At 49.1% G+C, this 24,957-nt stretch overlaps 1 protein-coding gene across 7 annotated transcripts in view; it reads right to left on the bottom strand.

The window, feature by feature from the left end:
• The window catches only part of PAN2 (poly(A) specific ribonuclease subunit PAN2), a 1,309,324-nt gene that overhangs the window by 27,814 nt on the left and 1,256,553 nt on the right, over positions 1–24,957 (bottom strand). For all 7 annotated transcript variants that reach the window (XM_069653787.1, XM_069653789.1, XM_069653788.1 and 4 more), the window contains one exon: positions 10,794–10,887. In XM_069653787.1, the coding sequence (XP_069509888.1) occupies positions 10,794–10,887 (94 nt within the window). The remainder of the gene's footprint in view (positions 1–10,793; positions 10,888–24,957) is intronic.

Raw genomic sequence — 24,957 nt, 5'->3', positions numbered from 1 at the left:
AGATGCCCCCTGTGGCCTCTTGCTTTCTATTGCCTGTTACCTTGTTTTCCCAAAGTCCTACGAAGCCCCGACTCTGTCCCTTCCTCCCGACTGGCTGTTGGGTGGAAGTTCCATATATGGTGTTGTTGGGAAGTCCAGGCCGGACTGGCTGTAGCCTTCCCAGTGACTGTATGTTGTGGGTACACACTGTGGGTGGGACCTGGGTGAATGGAGTGTGTGACCAATATGCACTTCTTGTTGTGGATGTCTGGTTTCTGGTATGAGAGACAAAGACTGAGACAGCCCTGCCCAAAACTGGTATGAATTCAGTGTGTAGTGTGGAATGGCTGGGTACTTGTCCCAATACACATTCCTTGTTGTGAGTGTCTGAGAGGGAGGAGTATGGCCTGAATGCACTGTATGCCTGAATGGATGACTGACTGCATGAATGCCCTTCTGTATGATTGGCTGCCGAGTGTGACCCAGCAATGTGGATGAGAGACAGAATAGTATATCTGGGGACCTCTCACCACTGGAAATTGTTCAGAAGCTGAGTCAACACTTGAAGAGTAACTGGAACTGCTTATCCTCGACGCCCAGCTGGAAGAAGAACTGTTGCTGCATTTGCTTCGACCTGATCCGAAAGCTGTCGAGTTCGTCGAGGACTGATCCGAGAGAGGACCTGGCTAGGTGCCCTCTTCCTGTGCTCCGAGGGACCATCGAGCACGGCCAACCTTCGCCGAAGCTCCTTGGAAGTCAGACCCTCGAAAAGCTGCCGACCGGAGACGGGGACCGCCGAGGAGACCGAAGTGAAGCACCCGGACATCGATGCCGTCGAAGTCCATTGCCGTCGACCAGGGTTCGGAGTATCACTGTAACCGCTGGAGGCCCGTCAAAGCCATGTTGCCCAGAAGAAGAGGGGGACCGCTTGACGCCGACGCCCGGAGCAGCCCATTCCTTTACCTAAGACTGTTGAATCAAAGGATCCCTTGTCCACGCCGTCGACCGATTTATCCCACCGGAGAAAGTCGAGGAGGCCGACGCACCAAGGAGAATCTGCCGGTGGGTTTCCCACCACCCAAAGACCACAAAGACTTCGACGACTGAACGCCCTTGTCGGGCCACAGTTCTTCAGAAACTCTTTGCGGTCCTGAACTATCCAACGCCGAGGTGCCCCGCACACCTCATCCTCGCAGGACGTCATCGACGAGCCCCGCCTGGATCGGCGCCGTGGTCTCGGCACCCTCGAACTTTTCATCGACGCCAAGTTCACCTTCTTCGACGCCTCTCGACGATCCATGGCTCCTGCTTTAAAGGAAGTCACTCAAGAAGGATCCATTGACGCCTCTTCGAAGATTTCTGCTCTACCAGGTACATTGGGGGGTGGGGGTAGAAACATTATAGAAGGAAATAAGACTTGTAGAACATTATATGGACTGGGCTTGTTTTATCTCTTTAATTTACAGGTTGCCCAGGTTGGGGGTGGGGGGATCTCCACACAGAACTATGTCCAGGGGTAGTGGCCAGTATTCTGCCAATTGTTCCAACCCACGGCTTTCCTCCTATGTCTATTGTTGGTTGCCTTTAATAAGTGATCTGTGTCCAGAGTATAGCTGATGCACTTTAATGAGATCTGATAACTGCGGTACCACTTTAGAACTGTATATATTTGCCATCATAGATTTTCTGAGCACAAAGTGAGTTATTGAGATAGTGTACAGAACCTTGAATATTAATTATATAAAGACTTTTCAGTAATACAGTGTGTGGACGGACATTGCTTTGTGGGGGCTTAGGGACTATACTGTACTTAAGAACCAGCCTGCATCACCTCCTGAGAAGCTAGTCCTTGATTGCTTGTCCATTGCTAAAGAAATAGAGAATCTTGGCTGGGGTCCTCTGTGCCTCTCCTCTACCATATAGAGAGCAGAAGTACAGACCCCCCCATTCAGTCTACACAGACCACCCAAGGTACTCCGTAACCCTTGACATCAACCTTCTATAGGACAATTCAGCATGAGCCCAGGCTCAGGTCTGCCAAACTCCATCTCAGGAGATGTATCCAGACCACTGGCATCATGTAAATATTGCCTCAGATCTTCCCAGCTGAATGTGTATCCATATATCTGACCAAACAATACAGCAACAGAAATGCACTGGTTTTCTCTGGTTGGAAACCCTTCCCGTCAGTTTGATATCATTTGACCTCATAAAACCTGGACCTACAGTTACCCCCCCATCAAAGCAAGATATTTGTTTTGGATGCGTCTCACATGATTCTCTTTTGCCTTCACTGGTGGCTGCCATTGAACTTGTTTGGCAGTGTAGAGGCGTTGACATTCAGTGTGGAGGGTGGAAAAAGGCAGGTTGCCAGGCTGGCAAATGCAGGGGCGGGGGGTTGTCTTTCCTTGTAAGTATTTGCATTTATGTATTAAAGCACCTAGTAATGGAATGCTGAGTTGTTCGCTTTTGTCATAATGTACAGTGTTTTTGACAAAAGCACTTATTGTACTAGTTCACTATGACAACAATGATAAGGCTATAAACCAGGTGATGAGGAAAGTAGGAAAGGGGATAGTCACTATAGACATTCCAGTGATAGGTGTAAACCTCTGTATATTACTGTGTTGTTTACCAGTGTGGAGAGGGTGATAGCATACAGCTGTGACAGGGCCAGCATTGTGGCCCCGTCACCCCCTGGAGCACCGTCACCCCTGGAGCCAGGTACGTGATTGGACAGGATGAGTATCCAATCCTGGGAGGGGGTGCAGGATATTAGGAGTTGTGTGTGAATGTATAAGTGTGGGTTAGTTGGGTGATGGCAGGGGGAGTTGGAAACATCCGAGACCCCAGGAGGCAAAAGAGATTGAAGTGTGGTGGATCTATGGAGTGTTCATGTAAGAGTGTGAGTAGTAGAGGTGGAGTAGGAGGCGGCAGAGAGAAGTGGAGTAGTAGTAGTGGCAGTTGGGAGTGTGGATAGTAGGGAGCAGGGCCCCATATCCATGGGTGTCTTAGAGACTGTAGTAGTAGTTGGGAGTGAGTCAGTAGGAGTAGCGGGTGAAGTAAATAAATAAGTAGTCGAGTGGTGAGCAGGGCACCATACCGCGAAAGGCAGAGTGAGAAACTGGAGGGTCAGTAAGGGAGTGGGAGGCAGAAAGTTTAAAAGGGGACTAGGGACACGTAAGAGTTTATGCACGGAGAAAGCGTGACACTGGGCAAATTAAGGTACTGCTCTTTACTCCCCGAGAATACTAAGCGGGAATAGGCCAAGGAGAGTTAGAAGTTCCCTAGGGAGGCAGACAGCCAGCGACTTAGGGAAAACACCTGAAGTGAAGAAAAAGAGAATGACAGATGGGGGTTACCAGTTCTAGTATTGCTAACAGCCTGTAAGGGATGTCTGGGCTAGGGTGGTGGGAATCAAGGCTGGGGCATGCGAGAGAGGAAAGGGCCAGCCCCAGCGCCAATCCCGCTGAAAGGCCAATAGGCTGACGAACCTTACAGAGAAAAAGCTGTTCTTAACAATTGTATTTCAATCAACACCCTTGCACTTTCCTTGAGACTCAGCGTGATTCTTTGCGATAGTGGCCACTCTGTCACACATCTTAGGAAAGTGTGTGATATTTTAAAACATTCTTGTACCTGTATATATCCACCTCTTATCTGCTGACTATGCTTTTCTTTGCAGCTGTTGTTGGCCTTATTTGTAAAACCTGGTCAAATCCTGCTTTCGTGGGACCTGATCTTGACTAACTGTCCACTCTTCTTCAATCGGCTCTTCAGATTTGTCAGCTGAAGTATTCCTATCCGTGTAGTTAAAGAAGACCCAGTGGACGTTTCCAAGGTAGTGGAGATGAACAAGTTACTTTCTTACCTGGTAACGTTCTTTCGATGGGATGGTCCGACGACGTACTCCATATCTATGACATGTAATCACCACAGCTGTGCTGCTTCGGAAACTTTTTTCGGCGTCTGCGTCCTGCGTCGATGACGTCGATGCGCCGTCGTCGAGGGCCTCGTCCGACGCCATCTGATGTGATAAGTAGGACGCACGACGCCCGTAGCCTCAGTTGTAGTTTTTTCCCCCAGAACGTGTGACACTAGTCAACTGCCAGTCAGACACAAAGCCTTGCGGAACGTAAGCTGCAATCGCAAAAGAAATTCAGCAGCGGGGAAGGCAGGGCGGGAGCGATATGGAATACGTCGTCGGACCATCCCATCGAAAGAACGTTACCAGGTAAGAAAGTAACTTGTTCTTCGAGGGGATTGGGTCCTCCGACGTATTCCATATCTATGACGGACTCCCAAAGCAGTACCAGAGCAAGGAGGAGGGAAAGAATTTAGAATCAAGATTTAGAATAGCCAATCAAATAGCAGAGCAAAGGACCGCCTTGCCAAAGGCCAGATCCTGTGCTCGGATGGAATCGAGGGAATAGTGACGTACAAATGTATGTACTGAAGCCCAGGTGGCTGCATCACAGATGTTGCGAATAGGAACACCCCTCTGCAGGGCAGTAGATGCAGCCATACCCCTGGTAGAGTGGGCCCGCAAGCCAGCCGGTGGGTCCTTACCCGCCAAGCGGTAGCACTCCGAGATGGCCAAAATAATCCAGCGAGACAAAGTCTGTTTCGTCACAGCTTGCCCCAAACGCTTTCCAGCGTAACCAATAAAGAGTTGATCGTCCACTCTGACCCGGGACATGCGTGAAACATAAAATCTTAAAGCTCTCCTAGGATCAAGCCTATGGAGCCTCTCCTCTTCCTTGCCAGGATGCGGAGGAGGATAGAATGCCGGAAGAACAACCTTCTGGGCCAAATGAAATTCCGTCACTACCTTCGGAAGAAAAGAAGGACGAACTCTAAGGACAACCCTGTCCTTGTGAAATACAGTGAAGGGAGGCTTAACTGAAAGTGCCTGTAACTCACTCACTCTGCGAGCGGAAGTAACCGCAACTAAAAACACAGTTTTCAGAGTTAACAGCCTCAAAGGGCAAGAATGTAAAGGCTCAAACGGAGCACCCATAAGAAACTTAAGAACAAGGTTTAAATCCCAACCGGGCACCAGGAAAGGTGACGGAGGGAACACATTAGTGAGCCCTTTCAGAAACTGTGAAATCAAAGGGATTTTAAAGTAAGAACACTCTTCAGACGAGCGCTTAAAGATGGACAGCGCCGCCAGGTAACCTTTAACGGTACCCACTTGCAAGCCCCTGTGGGCCAAAGAAAGTAAAAAGGACAGAACCATGGGGATGTCACATGCAAAAGGATCCACATTCTGAACTCTGCACCAGTTGCAGAACTTACGCCAACGGCAACGGTACAGAGACTTTGTTGCTGGCCTTCGGGCCGAAAGCAACACCTCCATCACGTCCTCAGGGAGGTCCCAATCCTTATACCTCAACCTTTCAGAAGCCAAGCGTGAAGGTTGAGGGATCTGACCTCTGGATGGAGAACCTGACCCCCCTCCCGTGAGAGCAGATCGTCTCGGTAGGGAAGACGACGTGGAGGGCAGATGGATAAGTCGAGAAGGTCCGGGTACCACGTCCTCCGAGCCCACGCCGGGGCAATGAGGATCATCCGGGAACCGAACTTCCGTAACCTCCGCAGCACTTGCGGGATGACGGGGACTGGAGGAAACGCGTACAGCAGCGGGAATGACCACTCCACCACAAACGCGTCTCCTAAGGCTCCTTTTGGAGGAAATACCCGCGAGCAAAACCTTACGCACTTCCGGTTGACACTGGAGGCGAAGAGATCCACTTGAGGGGTCCCCCAAAGGGCGAAGATCTCCAGGAGAATCTCCTGAGCCACCTCCAACTCGTGAGAGATTGCGCTCTGCCTGCTCAGAGCGTCCGCCGTCACGTTCTCGTCTCCGGCCAGATGAACTGCCGAGATCGAAACTTCCTGCTGGATGGCCCAGAACTCGAGCTGCATCGCCTCCCTGCACAGAGGAAGTGACCCTGCCCCCCCCCCCCTTTTTGTTGAGGTAGTGCATGGCCACTGTGTTGTCCGTCAGGATCAGGACACTCTTTCCTCGCACAGTCGGCAGAAAAGCCTTCAGGGCTAGCCTGATGGCCCTCAGCTCCAATAGATTGATATGGAGTCTGGACTCCGACGGAGACCAACGACCGCTGACTGTCAGCCCGTTGGCATGAGCTCCCCATCCCGTGAGGGATGCATCCGTCACGATCGTCACCAGGGAAGCCAAAATGGAGCCCCCTTCATCAAGTTACCTTCGACGGCCCACCACAGAAGATCCCGGGCGACCGAGGGCGGCACCTGAACCGGGTCCGACATCCTGCCGGAGGACTGCGACCATTGCGTCTTGAGTGCCCACTGCAAAGATCTCATCCACAGGCGAGCCTCTGGCACCAGAAGAATGTAGGATGCCATGAGGCCGAGCAACCTCAAGAACTCGAACGCAGGGAGCGTCTGGGCATGCTGAAACTTGTGCACCATCTGCTGAATGTGAAGAGCCCTCACCTGGGGAGGAAAACACTGCCCCAGGGAAGTGTCGAGCACCGCTCCGATGTACTGGAGCCGCTGTGTTGGCGTCAAATGGGACTTCTTTAAATTGAGGGAGAAGCCCAGCCTGTGAAGGGAGCGGCAGGTGACGGACAGATGATCCAGGACTTGCTCGGGAGAGCTCCCCCTGATCAACCAATCGTCCAGGTAGGGGTAGACGTGAATCCCCCCTTGCCTGAGATGCGCTGCCACCACCACCATGAGCTTGGTGAAAACCCTCGGGGCGGAGGTCAATCCGAACGGCAGGACCCGAAACTGAAAGTGCGAGTCGCCAACCGCGAACCTCAGGTACTTCTTGTGCTTGGGATGGATCGGCACATGGAAGTAAGCATCCTTGAGGTCGAGTGACACCAACCAGTCCTGAAGCTGAAGGGCCTGGAGGACTTGAGAGAGAGTAACCATCTTGAACTTGTCCTTCCTGAGGAGTTTGTTCAAACCGCGCAAGTCCATGATGGGTCTCAATCCCCCGTCTTTCTTCGAAATCAAAAAATAAGGGGAATACCATCCCTTGTTCCTCTCCGCTACAGGCACCAGTTCTATGGCGCCTTTCTCCAGCAGGGCTTGAATTTCCTGCGCAAGGAGCGGATCCGGACTCTGCAAAGAGAGGTTCCCCGGTGGATTGTCGCGAGGCCTGTGCCGAAAGGGAAGACAGTAGCCGTGGGTTATGATCTCCAGAACCCACACATCTGAAGTAATGGCTTGCCACTCTACAAGATGCTGCGCCAGCCTTCCCCCAACCGGCGAACCATGGGACATGGCCTCACGACTGAGTGGGAGCGGCTGCGGCGGTACCTGAGGGCAAAGAGGCAACTGCCCGAGCGGCCTTGGCACCACGGGTACCCTGTCGTCCACCTCTGGTACCCCTGCGATGGCCTCGTTGACTGCCAGCTCCTCTCGCTTTACTGAAGAATGAGTAATAGCGAAAGGAACCACCGCTCCACTGCTGTCCCCTAGGACGAAAAGGCGGAGGTTGGCGAACTGCAGCGCCCAACGACTTCGCTGCAGCCTTTGAGGTCTGCAACCTCTCAAGGCTCTCGTCAGCCTTGCTGCCAAAAAGGTGTTCACCGTCAAAGGGCATGTTGAGGAGCCGGGACTGCACATCAGGAGCAAACCCCGACTTCCGCAACCACGCAAACCTGCGTATCACGGTGCTCGCCGCCATGGACCTACTGACGCATTCAGCTAAATCCAAACCCGACTGAACGGACTCACACATGGCATCCTTACCATCCTGGACCATAGCAAGGAAACCATCCCGTTCGTCCCCTTCGGGAATATGTTCAGCCGCAAACGCAACACAGTTCCACAGAGTGTGTGTGAAACGAGACAAGGCACAAATGGAGTTGGCCGCCTGAAGCGCCATACCACCAGAAGAAAACACTTTCTTCGCCCAGCCATCAAAACGTTTGTCGTCCCTATCAGGAGGGATGGTAGGGTACGACGCCTGCTTTGCCGGGGCCGTGGCCGCCTGCACCACCAAACTCTCCGGAGTGGGGTGCCTGGTCAAGTAGCAGGGGTCGCTACTGGCTGGACGGTATTTTCGCGACAAGGATCTGCCCACCGCCGGGAGACTCTCAGGAGCAGTCCAAGCCGCCGCCACCCTTCTCTGTAAAGCCATATGGAACGGCAGTACCGGGTCAGTTGGGGGACCAACATCAAGGATGTCCGTCAGATCATCCTGCACAAACTCCCCTGGGGGAGCAGACCATCCCAAGTACTCAGAAACCCTAGCCATAAGGCGCCGGTACGAGGAATCGGCATGAGAGCCAGGCTCAGGCCTACAAAACTCCACCTCCGGAGAGGTGTCCAGTCCACTGGCATCATGCAGTGACTGTCTCAAATCGTCAAACTGACTATGGCCCGAGACAATTTCATCTGGAACCTGACTAGGAACCAGGCCATCAGAATCCTCATCCGCCTCTGAAATATAGTCCAGGTGGCGAAAAGAAGGCACCCGAGAGTGCTTGCTCTTAACCAGAGCCTTCCTAGGGGTTTCTCCCGTGCCACGGGGTACCTCCGACACGAAAGGCGTCGATGTCGTCGAGCGAATCGGCGCCGGCGTCGAGAGAACCGGCATCGGCGCCGAGAGGATCGGCGCTGAGGAAATCGGCGTCGACGTCAGACGCAGCGCCTCCAGCATCGGCGGCGTCGACACAGCCCTCGAGGCCGGAGCCCCGAGCGTGTCCCTCGACGACCCGAGCGTCGACGGCCTCGACGACTTCCTCGAAGCCGGAGCCTCGAGAAAGTCTGTCGACGCCCTCGACGCCTCAGACGTCGATTTCTTCCTCGAAGACTTCACAGGTGCACACGGTCTCGAACGCGTCGAGGACCGGGACCTGGAACGGGTACGGCGAGAATGAGTCTCCTTGTCCGAACGGGACCTCTCCCGTGACTCGTGCCGACCACTCATGCGAGTGGTGTCTCTCGACCTCACACGACCGACCCCACTCGGGGGCGCGGACGGCTTAGTACCCTGCGACTCAAGAATCGCCAGCATTTTCTTCCCGAAGGAAGCCCATTCCTCCTTCGTCGCACGGCTGGTGGAGGACTCTGCCCGGCACGTCGCTTACCCCGAGGAGGACCTGGAAGACGACCGGTGTCGGCGCTTCCGAGAACGCCTCGAAGAGGCTGAGGAGTGGCGAGACCGACTCCTAGAAGGAGACCCACGAGACTTCCGACGATGACGCGGAGAGTCACCCCTCGAATCATCCGTCGAAAGCCCCGCAGACTTCGACTTCCTGGGCTTGGACACCCGACCTACCGACAACTTCTTCTTACGTTCGCGTAAGGCTTTGGACGTGAGCGACTGGCAGTCGATACAGTCATCCGTGTCGTGGGCCTCCCCGAGGCACCAGAGGCAGGCGTCGTGCGAGTCCGTCGCCGACATCTTGGACCCACACTCCCTGCACTTCTTGAAACCCGGACGCGGGGTCGAAGACGAAGTAGAAGACATCTTCACACGAAGGATTTGCACAAAACGAACAGGTTCGAAGAACCGAGAAGAACAGAACTCCAAAGAGTCGAGGCGTGAACCGAGAATCACGAAGCAACACGTTCGCGGAAAAAACGGAACTGAGGCTACGGGCGTCGTGCGTCCTACTTATCACATCGGATGACGTCGGACGAGGCCCTCGACGACGGCGCATCGACGCAGGACGCAGAAAAAAGTTTCCGAAGCAGCACAGCTGTGGTGATTACATGTCATAGATATGGAATACGTCGGAGGACCCAATCCCCTCGAAATTCACATATTTCAAGGGATTCTGCTGCTGCAATTCAGAACGGTGTCTGGTACAAAGGCCTGCAGTGTTTTCTTAGATACCTGTATGAATATTGCTCTTTGTTGGATCGTATGAGTTGTATGCCTTGGATGGGCTGTACTACCTTCTCTAAGCACTATCTTTTTACTTTGGGTCTCACACCAGCTCACTTGTAGAGTCTGCGTTGACAGGGGTTGAGGAAACTAAGGTCAACGTGGACATGGGTTTGATGTATGGGCTTTCTAAAGCTTGAACCCATCTGTTAAGCAATGGAACGCTGCAAATAAAGACACACCAAAGAGCTCACAGGTAGGGTTGTACAGATAGAGGAGCTGTGTTGGCTAGGCGAATCCTATGGTTGGGTGGGTAAACCAATTTACTGTGGTGAAGCGAGCTTGCCTGTTCATTGCTTGCAGTATTGACCTCTTCTGTATGCTGGCGAGTGCGCCTATAGCGAAAGCATGAGCATGGGGTCCTGTATGTGGAATCTAGCTGTCAAACAAAGTACAGATTGTACAGATCTAAAGATGAAGAACTTTCAGTTTGCTGATTGGCTGAAACACAGAGGATCACAGTATTGGGTTTGTCTGGCTAAGCTGGAGAAACGAGCATTATGCAACAGAGACTCTGGCTTGTAGACTATGGAGCATAGCACAGGAAAACTATACACAAACTTGGTACAAAATGTAATGCTTGTGAAAAAGCAGTGCGTTATATGCAATAATTGTTGAGGTGCATACAGGTCTTAATCACTACTCCTAAAACGTGCTCACATGAGATGTGCCAGAAACAGCATTCCAACAAATGCAACTAAGAAATTGCTCTAGTGCTTCAGGATTGTTGTGGGGAACCCAACACTGAATGGCCCCTTATCAGGTAGCTAAGAACAGATTTAGCCATGAACATTGGAAGGCTGGGCCTGGAAAAATTACAGGTGTGTTGTGTCAAACAAAATCATGTGTAAACTTGCAGACGCAGGGTGTGGACATGGCAGCCTCCACAACGCAGCACCAATTTAAGATATGTACTAACCCAAGAAGTACCAGGCCAGGAAGCGCAAAGAGATCATCCTTTTCCGTGGCATGTGGAACAAATACACAGTGTCAATCACCTGCTCTTTGGGAACCTGAAAAATATAGAACAAAAAAAACAAACACGATCAGGAAAAACCAGAAGGAAGCAAGTGAGGTGGGGCTGCACGTGGGCCAACAAGCAAAATAAATGAAAGGGTTCAAATTACATAAAAAGCACCAGATGAATAAGAAATACAGTATTTCAATTCCCACAAATTCATTTAAGAGCGTTTAGCAGCAAGTTCTTCCTTTTTGAGCACTTTAACATTTGTATTACACCATGTGTTTCTTATGCACACTTTACATCTTTTTTTGTGTTCTGCCTTGGTGCACTGCAAGGGCACTGGACTGTGGGTGGTAAAGAAAGTGCTGGGGGAGGCACATTGGTTCATGGAAGGGTTTTCTTAATAACTGAAACAGATCTGAACCCCTATCAGTGTGCAGCCACTCCTTGGTGGATCTCACGAGATTCATTAATGTAGCAGTGTTTGCGATGGATAGCTTAACATCTTTTAGAAACTTGGTCACAGTGAGACAAGCAGGAAAAGCCAACTCACAGAAGATTTGATCAATTCTGAAATAATTTTCTCTAACAAGACCCCCTGGCTTGGTATAAAAAGATCAATGCTGCGATACAAGAATGTTATAAACCACCAAATCAAAGCCTGTGACCTATGATTTTAACTTAAAGTAAGAGTTAATTCAATGAAATCGGGGAGCAGAGTTTGTTTGTGTCTGTACCCATAGCAGAGAGTGCGACAGATGTGATTGAATCACTGGTAATTCAGTAGCACGACTGGATAGCTCACATCTCCATGCCGTACAATGGGCAGGCTTTTGGCCCATTCGTGGACTACGATGGTGATATGTTGGAACTAAATTGTTAATAAATTGTTTGAAGTCCTTCAAAACCTGTGGCCAAGAGGGACCTTCTAATATCACTGTTGGCTTTCCCAGTTGCTTTGTTGGCTTTCCAAGGTATGTGGGCAAGGATATTACCCCAAAAATATAAATAACTCTTCAAAGGTGTTTGTGTATCACTGAATCTTGGGCTTACTTGTTATTACAATATATATAAAAAAGGCTGTCAGCGCATAACAAATAACTACAGGATTAACACCCTTCTCAATGTTTCATGGAAATTTGGCAAATGTCTTCTGGAGCATTTGAAATATTGAGGGGTGAGGATTCAAATCATAGTTTCCCACGATTCAAAACTGGATTGCAGAGTGACCAGCTTCCTCCAATATTCTGTTCTAGGTCTTTCTGAGATAGATAGATGTGATGAGGGGATCAATCCATTATATGTCAAATGTTACTTACCAGTAGTACCAGTTACTTACCAGAAGACCTGCTCTCAAATCTTGACTAACTCTCCTTCTGTCCTCATTCTTATTGAGCACTCTTCTGCCTTTGACACGGTTAACCACAACATCCTGATCTCCCATCTCCTTGATACACTAGGCATCACAGATCTGGCCCTGGCGTGGCTTGCCTCCTTTCTCTCTTGCCATCCTCCACACTTGGGTCCCTTCTCTCCTCCATCACTCTTTCTACTTGTGGTGTCCCCTTCATGGATCTAATATATCCCTTTGGTTCTTCAATAGCTACATGGCCCCACAGGCCAACACGATCTCTAACTTTCAGTGCTATGCGGATGACACGCAGCTCTCTTTCAGGCTACCCTCGGCTTCTTCCTTGCTCATTCATGACTGTATGTCTGCAATTCAGTCTTGGTGTGCTGCTAATGATCTCTGCCTCAATTCCAGTAAGACAGATCATCCTCATTGGGACCCCTGCACCTGCTTTCCCAATTTCTCACTGGCCGGCATCCCTTGGCCCTACACCCTCACCTGTTAGTGAGGCAAAACATCTGGGGGTCATTTTTTCGACTCCACTCTCTCCTTCTCTTCTCACATCTCAGACATCTCCAAAAAAGTCCCACTACCAGCTGCTTCTCCTCAGAGGTATTCTAACTTTTCTCACATTCTCCCAAAAGCTCACAGTCTCCAGAGCCCTGGTTCTCTAGGCAGGACTACCGCAACAGCCTCTTTCACAATCTTCCTACTTCTACTCTCCGTCCGCTACAACTCATCCAGAACAGAACCGCAAGACTCATCCTTGGCCTCAAGCCCAGGGACCGCATTTCTCCGGCGCTGAAATCCCTCCACTGGATCCCCGTGGCTGTTAGGATCAACTTCAAGACCATCTGCATTATTCACAAGGCTTTCTGCGGCCAGGGCCCGCACTATCTACAACGCTCTCTTCCTAAATACTGTCCTTCTAGAGCCCTCTGCTCGTCCTCCTCCAACTCCTTGCATGTGAGTCGTTTTTCCAAGCTAAGATTTGGGGGGGGATTTCCTTCTCCTCTGCAGGTGTCTCCCTCTGGAACAGCCTCCCTGCCTCTCTAAACTTGAGCTGGAGCTCCTTAAGTTCGGAAAACTCAAGACCTTCCTCTTTCTCTCTCACTCTCCCCTGCTAACCTCCTCTCTGTCTCTCCTGCCTCACTCCTCTTCCCTAACTCTGTTCAGTTTTTGCTGACTGGTTCAACTCCATAGCCTTATAGGTCCCAGGCTCCCCCTTCAGTCTTTGCACTTGCCTCTGCACCATGTTCAGCACTACTGCACTTTTCAGCATACGTTCCATGAGAGGGGTAACCTCTCTGCACTTAATGCAGGGCCCTGCTGGACTGGACGCACTGGTGCCTCCTAACCTCCGCACTTACACTTGCATGACCTGAATTTACTAGGCTAGAAAGTTCTGTCCTGTCGCCCCTTTGTCCCCTCCCACCCTAGTTTGGTTGTGCCTGAATCACCTCAAGCACTTGCACTAGGAGAAATATCGTCAGGCCTAGTACGCTAGCTACTTTTTTGCTAGATAATTCGGAAACTTCAAGGTCTACTAATGACTACTGTATCCCCTTGCTCCCTTCCCACATTGAAACACTTCACTTGTGTATAAGTGCTGTACAAATACACAATTACAATTACAGTAATAGCCTGCTCGCAGCTGCCATTTGTTTTGGTGGTACAATCGATGCCCAGAATGCCATCTAGTGGTTGTCTGGAGTATTACAACCTGCTTACTAATCACGGCTTGCTAATCTTATAAACTACACATCAACTACTGTTTCATGTACTGCTTATATGTGCTACCCACAAATCTCTCTCCATACTGTCACTTTCTTTTCTCCTGGTATCTTTCTTCAAAAACTACCAAACTTTCTGCAAATATCAAATATAGGATATTCGGTTTAAAATCGACTTGTTCCAAATGACTTTTTTATAAGTCTGTAGTTTGGTCGACCTGAATTCAACACGTTTTTGTTTTGGGGCTTACTAACCTCAGAGTTCCCCTGTTCACTATAACAAGGGTGGCCTCCTAAAATCTGTCCACCAGGCCGGATTCTAGAAATCCATCTTAGCATATACTTATTTTAAAATAAGACTTTCAAAATAAAGTTTTTTAAAACACAGGATACTATGGTTTAGATGTAACCTGCCTAATAGTTGAAGAAATTAAATTCTGCAGAACTGCAGTCTCAAACTGGGTGTCTCTGCCAGCGAACAAATCGCATAACCTAAGTGTGCACCGACAGATTTCCTTGAAATGGACCCCTCTTTGCAATGAAGCAGAGTCTTCTACTCCTCTGGTGAGATGGCCCGGTGCGCAGGTTGTACTGCTTTCTTGGAACATTCAGATATAAAGAAAACTATACGAGGCAAAGTGTACAGTTACTGTACGAAATTAACTGCGCGTGATAAAAAGTGATTGAAAAGCTGATCATCCCAACAGAACTGGCCTGGTTAAAAAAAAAAAAGTTCTCTTGGTACTCGAGCTTCAATGTCTCTCTTCTTCCTCCTCAGAAGGATGAGGTGGAGGCAAAAAAAGAAAGGCAAACCAATTTCTTGGCTAATATGAAAGTCGGACACAACCGTAGGCAAAAAATAAGGCCTAAAAGGGGGACTTGCACAACTGTATCTCACCAACACATCTGGCAGACAATCACCACTGTTAGGAAAGATTAATGAGAATAATGGAGTTTCATAAGAGACTGAAGGGAAAATTGCAAAAAGAAAATCTTTTCAAACAGTACGATACTGGGAGAAAGGAGGTGGTAATAGGAGTTGGAGGAGTAGTAGTCCAGAAGAGGAGGGAGGCGAAGGGAGGAGCAGCAGTGGGGAAGAGGGATTAGCAGAGAGGAGAGAGCAGTAGTAATCAAAGGGCTTGAGGCGAGGTCTACAAAGTGTGAAATACATCTGAAGGACATAGGAGAAGCGGGGAGAGAGTAAAGGAGGGAAGAGTGGAGAGGGAGTGAAGAGAGATAAGGAAGAATGAAAGGAGAGAAAGAGCAAGCAAGGAAACGTTGAATTAAAGAGGGTGTCTGATGGGTACAAATCCCACATCCTTTTAGACCAAACACTACTGGTTAGAGTAGGGACAGTTAGGCAATCCCTGAGTGAGTTTAGAAAGATAAGGTCAGGAGTCTTTAGATAACCATCTCAGCTGATTTAGCGATTAGTATACTGAAGGAGAAACAAGCGCTATAGGAGGTGCTTCAAAATAAGAGAGAAAGGGGCGGCCCTATGGCCCAGCGATTTAACAATAAAAACACTTGAACTGCCTCAGAGAGTTGGAATGATTCTTGCACCATCTGTGACACGGCTCAAAACAGCAAAGTGTTGGGGTTGGGGGATTTGCACAGCCCGCGGTAAAGGCACCCATGGGTGCCCATTTTACCAAAATGGCCCGGTCGTCTTTTTTGGCCATTTCAGCGTTTGTCTTTGCTAGTTCCTTCCCCCGACATCCAGGGCGGGAAATTCCTTTGTGTTCACTTTATCACTTTTACGCTGCAGTGTGTATGAAGGCAGGAAGCGAGGGAGGAGTCCAAAGCTCTGCAACCCTTTGTCTTCCAGTCTGACTGTGAGAATGCAGTTAAAACTGGAAGGCTGGCTGTCCTGAAAGGACTGCCAACCCCCAGGCCCCAGCCCCCCCCCCCCTCCCCAAGTTTGAATGTTGCATGGCTGTTTCATTGGCTGGGTTCCTGCATAAAAGTCTGATCCTGGAAGCTGAAAAGGTAGTCGGCCACTAAAACCAAAACCGAAGAGGAAGATGTTGAGACTTATTCCAGCGACCTGAGAGCCTGCTGTGAAACCGAGCCTGCTGTAGCCCTTCTTTCCAATCAACCTGGGGATCCTGAAATGGACTAACTCCAACCCAGAGCCTGGTGAGACCCACTAGACTCAAGATGACTTGCACTTTGAGCCCTCTCACCGCTTGCTGAAACCTTGCGGGCCGCAATACCCCAATGCCCTGGGACCTCGAGCCATTGTGCAGTGCACGGTCTTCCGAAATCCAAATCTCGCAGAACCTTAGTGGGCATCCTGCTGGCTCTTCCGGGGCATGATTCAAGTCTGAAAAGCCTGCTCACCAGTGTGCTGGACCTTACAAATTACAAGAATCCGACTAGCAATATTCTTCTGTGCTCCTGAAAAGGCGCCAAATCCAGTGCCGTGTCCAGCCACAAAGAAACCCTTGCCTGAAGCCTTCTGTGTGGATCCCTGCTGAGCAAGCCCATCCAGGGTCCTTTCTTCTGTCCTCCTGACAAGGACTGCAGTGCCTGGGTTTTTGGTTGCAGATCCTAAAATCCCTCCTTTGGCATCCTCTTCTTCTGTGCCGAGTAGTCCTTGTGAAGAACATCTTGTTTAGAGCCTTCCCCGTGATTCCTGCTGCAAAGGTCCTTCCAGCGCCTTGTCTTCAATCTTCTTGATAAAGGAATTCAACAACTGGGTTTTTGGCTGCAGCTCCTGAAGTCTACTTGATGGAACGCTTCTTCACTGATGAGGTACTGTGCTTGCTTGAGTATTTACTTACCTTACGCCCGAGCGATTCTTTTGTATCCTTGGGGCTCTGGTGTGGTGGGGAGGCCACCCATCCAGTTCACCCAGGCCCACTGCTGGAATCCTCCAAGGGTGTCTTCTGTGAAGCCCCTGCACCCTCAACTAACCTTTAAAGTGAACTACTTGTTTGCCCAGTCTTGCGCTTAAACTCTGACTTCAATCAATCGGATGCTTATCATGGCAGAGGATCGTTGTACCAAGAAGAACTAAGCTACAACATTGGAATAAGCTGGGGAAAAAAGGCAATCTTTATGAAACTAAAATTATCAAGCTAAACTGTTGAACCACGTGAACCTGTAAAAACTAGTTGGATGAATACAAACAACTCTGATTGGAAAACATTTTCTCTCCTGAAGAACCATTGTTAGCAACAATGGGGAAACCTGTGTTGAGAGAGTTACAATGAGAGAAAGGCAGCAAAATATCTGCAAAACTAAGGATTAATACAAATCAAAAATGTATTTTTAAGAATTACCAAGAGAGATAAGGTCAGGTATCTGCAACAATTAAGGATTAACATTAAGTATTCCTTTGAAGAGTTATCAAACAAAGGGTGTGGAGGAAACACCCCATACTAAGCTGTACAAAAGATTAAGCAATTTTCGTGGAAATCCAACATTTATTTGCATTAAGGATCCGAGAGCGAGTTACATAAACATTATAAGGTGTGAAGAAAACACCGAATTTGAAGTACTTTTCGTTTGTATATCTTTTAAAAAATTGTGAAAAATAATAAGAAATGACGGACTCAACTTGAATAATTTTTGAAAGGTTGGCGCATTTGAGCAACTTCTCTAAACCTTCTCTTTCTTTAAACTCTGACTTTACCTGCAACTGAGCCTTATCTAACCCTGCCTACTGCTGGCTCCTAGACCACTATGGTCCCTTTTCTGCCTCAGAGAACTCATGTATTAGAATTGGGAAGGGCTGGATAATTTAAGGGGCCTGCCTTTTAAAGTAAAACAAGTGTTGAAAAGTGTACTTATAAATTAATTAGTTGGTAAATTTAAAATCTCAGAGTGAATAGTTACAAAACGTTATTACTTATTTTAGCTATGTTCTGCCATGCGGAAAAATATTTATAGAATGTACTTACCTTGAATAAGCTGTGTGCCTTCTTAAATAAGTAATCTCTAAGTCTTGCTTTCCTTAGAAACTGTCTTGCCATTGTAACAAAGTAGATTGAAGGGTAATTTACTTACCCGTCAATTGGGTCCACCGCTTTCCCAAAAGTAATAATGTTGGTTCCACTTAATTATTCCTTCTAGGATAATTGTATAAGGATCCTCAATTGGGTCTTGCTTCCCCTGACTTGCCGTGAGCCTGTACAGAATAATACTGCTTAGGTTATACTTACTTTTTATGTTGCTGGTAGCTCCTTACAAAAGGATAGAGATTTCACTTACGTTGCATAGCTGCGTGCCATCCAAAAGAAAGTAAACATGTTATTGCTTCCCTTAGTCTGTGACTGAAAAGCAACTGTAATTTAATATCACACCCCAAGGTCCAACTCCCCTAGAACAACTGTGTTATACTGAATCAGAGTTAGAGGCATTTACTGTTACTAGAATAAGTAGTACACTATTCAGAAAAGTATATTGTCCAGTTGATTTACTAGGTGATTTCAGGTGGAGCGTCACAGTACAACTGTTAGGGTCTACTACCCTTGAATTACTGTATGTAATTTAAAAGTAATTATTGATGTGACTTCCCTAGAACTCCTGTTAGATCTTCCAAATAAGGTTATAAGCCTTGGCATGTGTGCCTTCAAGCATAGTGGTGTGTGTTTTTATAAAAGTGTTCATGACTAACTAATACTTACCCCAAGTTCTAACTTGGCCTATTTGACATGCATTACTCACCGTAATAGCATTTCTGATGATTGTATCTGCTTAGAATCACAGGCTGTGCATATAGTCCGACATCTAGTGGTAATCTGAAGATCACAAGGGGACGTCGACATGGGCGTGACTAACACTATCCCTAACGTGACGTGTAGTGTATCAAAAATCCCTCACGCGTTGATGTCCCTCTGGTTGTGTTTTTTCTGCCGTGAGGGAGCCTTATAGTCAGTGTGAGCGAGTACAGACCAGGAAAGGTATAAGATGTACAGGCCCTCCGAGCGTCCCTCTCCCACCCCGCACCCTCTTCCTGCTTCCCGCTCCCCTCCCGCCTCCCAACCCGCCCACCGCCGCTCTGATTGGGCCGTGAGCCCAGCTGAAAGGGTCTAGCAACCCTCCTCGCACCGGCCCCTGCATTCATTGCAGGCTGCCGACGCGAGGTAAGGAGGCCCATCCGGGCATGCCGCCGATTTCCGGGCGCCAACTGGGCCCCCAGGCCCTCCGAGCGTCCCTCTCCCACCCCGCACCCTCTTCCTGCTTCCCGCTCCCCTCCCGCCTCCCAACCCGCCCACCGCCGCTCTGATTGGGCCGTGAGCCCAGCTGAAAGGGTCTAGCAACCCTCCTCGCACCGGCCCCTGCATTCATTGCAGGCTGCCGACGCGAGGTAAGGAGGCCCATCCGGGCATGCCGCCGATTTCCGGGCGCCAACTGGGTCCCCAGGCCCTCCGAGCGTCCCTCTCCCACCCCGCACCCTCTTCCTGCTTCCCGCTCCCCTCCCGCCTCCCAACCCGCCCACCGCCGCTCTGATTGGGCCGTGAGCCCAGCTGAAAGGGTCTAGCAACCCTCCTAGCACCGGCCCCTGCATTCATTGCAGGCTGCCGACGCGAGGTAAGGAGGCCCATCCGGGCATGCCGCCGATTTCCGGGCGCCAACTGGGCCCCCAGGCCCTCCGAGCGTCCCTCTCCCACCCCGCACCCTCTTCCTGCTTCCCGCTCCCCTCCCGCCCACCGCCGCTCTGATTGGGCCGTGAGCCCAGCTGAAAGGGTCTAGCAACCCTCCTCGCACCGGCCCCTGCATTCATTGCAGGCTGCCGACGCGAGGTAAGGAGGCCCATCCGGGCATGCCGCCGATTTCCGGGCGCCAACTGGGCCCCCAGGCCCTCCGAGCGTCCCTCTCCCACCCCGCACCCTCTTCCTGCTTCCCGCTCCCCTCCCGCCTCCCAACCCGCCCACCGCCGCTCTGATTGGGCCGTGAGCCCAGCTGAAAGGGTCTAGCAACCCTCCTCGCACCGGCCCCTGCATTCATTGCAGGCTGCCGACGCGAGGTAAGGAGGCCCATCCGGGCATGCCGCCGATTTCCGGGCGCCAACTGGGCCCCCAGGCCCTCCGAGCGTCCCTCTCCCACCCCGCACCCTCTTCCTGCTTCCCGCTCCCCTCCCGCCTCCCAACCCGCCCACCGCCGCGTCCTCCCAGGGCAGCCCTCTGCCCGGCAGCCCCAGCGGCTAAGGGCCCCAAGGCCAAGGGCGGCTCCAGGAAGTGTCAGCAGGTGTCCGCAGGGGAAGCCAAGGAAGCCACCAGACACCGACAAAACTGTAAGTGCTGGCTTGGGTGGGGGGTAGAGCAATTACTCTACTCCGGAAAGCTCCTGCCACTCTCACTTACCTTTCAATAGCCTGCAGTCTAATGTTAACCAGCACCATTGCCCTAGAGAACCACACTGATGAACCACACTGATTAGACTGCGCCACTTCTAGGCAGTAATGTGATTGTTAGCATATGCCGCACTTAGATGACATCTCTAATAGCCTCTCTGTGAAAAATAGAATTTAGAAGTGTGCCCAATAGCCTCTCTGTGGAAAGTTGAATTTAGAAGTGTGCCCAATAGCCTCTCTGTGAAAAGTAGAATATAGAAGTGTGCCCAATAGCCTCTCTGTGGAAAGTTGAATTTAGAAGTGTGCCCAATAGCCTCTCTGTGAAAAGTAGAATATAGAAGTGTGCCCAATAGCCTCTCTGTGAAAAGTAGAATATAGAAGTGTGCCCAATAGCATCTCTGTGAAAAGTTGAATTTAGAAGTACATTTAGAAAGTTGCATTTAGATGTGTACCCAACAGCTTCTCTGTGGAAAGTAGAATATAGAAGTGTGCCCAATAGCCTCTCTGTGAAAAGTAGAATATAGAAGTGTGCCCAATAGCATCTCTGTGAAAAGTTGAATTTAGAGGTGTGCCCAATAGCCTCTCTGTGAAAAGTTGAATTTAGAAGTGTGCCCAATAGCCTCTCTGTGGAAAGTTGAATTTAGAAGTGTGCCCAATAGCCTCTCTGTGAAAAGTAGAATATAGAAGTGTGCCCAATAGCCTCTCTGTGAAAAGTAGAATATAGAAGTGTGCCCAATAGCATCTCTGTGAAAAGTTGAATTTAGAAGTACATTTAGAAAGTTGCATTTAGAAGTGTACCCAATAGCATCTCTGTGAAAAGTTGAATTTAGAAGTGTGCCCAATAGCCTCTCTGTGAAAAGTTGAATTTAGAAGTGTGCCCAATAGCCTCTCTGTGGAAAGTTGAATTTAGAAGTGTGCCCAATAGCCTCTCTGTGAAAAGTAGAATATAGAAGTATGCCCAATAGCCTCTCTGTGAAAAGTAGAATATAGAAGTGTGCCCAATAGCATCTCTGTGAAAAGTTGAATTTAGAAAGTTGCATTTAGAAGTGTACCCAATAGCTTCTCTGTGGAAAGTTGAATTTAGAAGTATGCCCAATAGCCTATCTGTGAAAAGTGGAATTCAGAAGTGTGCCCAATAGCCTCTCTATGAAACTAGAATATAGAAGTGTGCCCAATAGCCTCTCTGTGAAAAGTTGAATTTGGAAGTGTGCCCAATATCCGCTCTGTGGAATGTTGAATTTAGAAGTGTGCCGAATAGCCTCTCCGGGAAAAGTAGAATTTAGAAGTGTGCCCAATAGCCTCTCTGTGAAAAGTAGAATTTAGAAGTACATTTAGAAAGTTGCATTTAGAAGTGTAGCCAATAGCTTCTCTGTGAAAAGTTGAATTTAGAAGTACATTTAGAAAGTTGAATTCAGAAGTGCACCCAATAGCTGTGAAATGTTGCATTTAGAATTGTGCTCAATAGCCTCTCTGTGAAAAGTTAAATTTAGAAATGTGCCCAATAGCCTCTCCCTGAAAGTTGATTTTAGAAATGTGCCCAATAGCCTCTCTATGAAGTTGAATTTAGAAGTGTCCCCAATAGCCTCCCTGTGAATTAGAAGTCTCTGAAAGGGCATGAAACCCATCATATCTCACCAACACGCTTACTCTCTCCTTACATCACCACTCAACTAGAACACAGAGATACTATGACACCATTCGGTATAACTGTTCTCATATCAACATTCGCCGCTCTCTCCACATCATTCTAAATAATCACTGCTGGTTACACACCCCCCCAGCGAGGCGTTCTCCTCAGGCCTAACGCAGCCACATCCGATCTGGATTAATCCTGCCAGAACGAACACATACTCCTGACCTCTCAACCACCACACCTACCGCTAGAAAGCAGCTATTACATTGATACTGCACGAGCTGTACACATACCTGGTGCTCACACGCACCTTTTTGACTCTCTCTACTCTCTCTACTGATATGAACTTCGGTTCCCAAGGGCGTTCAACCTACCAGCGCCTTCAGACCATACCAATGGTATATAAGGCGCTATATAAATGCAAAATAACAATAACAATAACATGTTTCTTCTACTCCACCAGGGGAGGAAGGGTCGGCGCATGTGAATCTAAGCGGATACAATCATCAGAAATGCTATTACGGTGAGTAATGCATGTCTTCTGATGCTTGTGGATCTGCTTAGAATCACATGCTATGCATAGACTAGCGAGCAGTACCTGGAGATGGTGGTGGGATTTGTGAAGGAACAGTAGCAAAGATGTCTTAGAACTGCTTGTCCCACCTGAGAATCTGACCTAGAGTGTCTATCTAGTCAGTAGTGTTGTGTAAAGGTTTGCACAGAACTCCAGGTTGCAGCTTTGAAAATTGATTCAAGAGGAACATTTGCAATAAATACTATGGTAGCCCCTGTGCCCCGAGTAGTGTGTGCTCCAGGCGTGAAGGGCAGATCTTTCTTGGCAAGAGTGTAACAGTGTGATGCAGTTTACGATCCACTTTGAGCTGATTTAGAGACAGGGTCCCCTTCTCTACCAGCTGTCACTGAAACGAAGAACTGTTTTTTTGGTTTGTTTTTTTATTTTATTTATATAGCGCGCCTGACCCAGAGGTATCCGGGCGCTTGAGGTGAAGAGAACGGTTACAAGGTACAATAATATATACAGACTACAGAGTTGTAAATCCAGGTAATATACATTTTACACATACATAGTACAGGAAATAGATTAAGCATTGCAAGGGGGTGGTGGTACTACGAGGTGAACAATGTGTAGGGTATCATGGTATTCGATAGGAGGTGGGTATAGTTATTCTTTATTCAGTAACCATGTGATGGCGTGACTTCTGAATATTTTTTGTTTTCCTTAGCGGCTTTGTCTTTTCCAGATAATAGATAACCGCTCTCCTCACATGTAGTGTGTGGAGGCCTCTTTCCGCCACGTTAGTGGGGTTCTGGAAAACGGTGGGTAGTTCTATGGATTGGCTTACATGGAACATTGAGATAAATTTAGGCGCAAAGCGTCGGTGTGTGCACAAACCACCTTATCTTTGTGAATCGTGACAAATGGGTCATGAACTGAAATGGCTGACAGTTCCTAATTCTCCTTGTAGAGGTGATTGCCACCAGGAAGTTTGAGCCTCCACACTGGTGGAAGGGCTTGGCCGTGATCTGGCTGAGTGATTTCAGCGTTTCGTGCTCCTTCTTAGTAGTCTGCAGGCGCGACAGCTTTACCAGAGAGGTTGGAGTCCTCGACAGGTTTATTTATAAGAGAAGCCAGAGTTTCTGGTTTTCTTCAAGGCTAGCCTTGTGCATTGGTTCAAAGGGAGGCCCCCATTAGTCTGGTAAGAACATCATTCAGATTCCACCCGGGAGCTGGGTTGGGAATAGGGGGATGAAGCCTCTTTACCCTTCCATAAATGCCTTAATTACTGGAATTTTCCACTATAAATCTTTGCTTTGGGGCGCGGTGTACGCCGAAAGCGCAGCTAAGCGGACCTTTAGAGAATTGAAAACCAGACCTGAATCTAACAGGTGGTTTAGATACAGGACAATGTGTTTAGGTGTGTATTCAATAAGATTGATGCCCTTGCCATTACACCAGATGACAAAGCACTTCCATTTGCTGGAGTAGCAATGTCTGGGTGTTAGGTTTCCGTGCTTCTCTGAGTATGTCCATACATCTTTGAGGGAGTTGGAGGTGTCCGAATTCTATGATCTCGTGAGCCAGGTTGCTTAGTTGAGAGTTTGAGGGCATGGATGTAGTGTTTCCCCCCGGTCTTGAGACAGCATGTTGTAGGGGCATGGCAGCTTCCTGGGAGGGGAGACTGATGTTGCCATGAGATTGGAGAACCAAGGTTGGCGTGCCCACATCGGGGCCACCACAATCATCTTGACTGGCTCTTGGTGCATCTTGTGCACTATTCTGTTGAGCAGGGGAATTGGGGGGAAAAAGCGTAGACACATTTCCCTGACCATGTTATCCAGAGACCATTCCCCTTGTAGAGGTTCTGAGGGTAGCTGGAGGTGTAATCTGGGCATTGTGCGTTCTCCGGAGTGGCAAACAAGTCAACCCCTGGGTAGCCCCAATCTGCAAAGACGTTGAGTACAATGTCCTTGTGCAGTCACCACTCGTGCTCTACGGGTAGAGGGAAGTCTCTGTGTACGTCTGCCAGAAGATTGAGTTCCCCTGGAACATATTGTGACAGGAGGAACATTTTGTGTTTGAGAGCCACTTCCATATGTTCAGGGAAAGTTTGAACAGTCCTAGAGAGTGAGTGCCCCCTTGTTTGACTAGAATGGCCTTCTCCTGGAGGTGTGTTTGGAAGGCCTTCAGGGCCTTGAACACTGATAGCAGTTCCAACAAGTTTATGTAATTGGATGCTACCGCTGGGGACCAGACGCTATGCGCCGTCTCATGAAGGAGGTGAGCCCCTCATCCTGTCAGAGATGCGTCTGTGGTGAGAGTGGCTTCTACTGCAGGGGTGGTGAAGGTTTTCCCCTGCAGAAGATTTTCCCTTGACCGCCACTACAGAGACTGAACGAGGGCTGCCGAGACAACCTCTAGATCATCCCATTGTCCGCTGGCCTGACACCAAGCATGTGGAACTAGGTAGATGCAGGAGGCCATCATCCCTAACAGTCGCATGGCCTTGCATACGGTCACCTTGTGACTGGCTACATAGTGAGGGATCTGGAACAGCATGTTTTGAACCCTCTCGTTG

Source organism: Ambystoma mexicanum, chromosome 3q (assembly GCF_040938575.1).
Source record: "Ambystoma mexicanum isolate Mex_15411 chromosome 3q, UKY_AmexF1_1, whole genome shotgun sequence".
Taxonomy (NCBI): Eukaryota; Metazoa; Chordata; class Amphibia; order Caudata; family Ambystomatidae; genus Ambystoma; species Ambystoma mexicanum.
The sequence above is the reverse complement of the archived record's forward strand: the minus strand, read 5'-3'. Positions and strand labels throughout refer to the sequence as shown.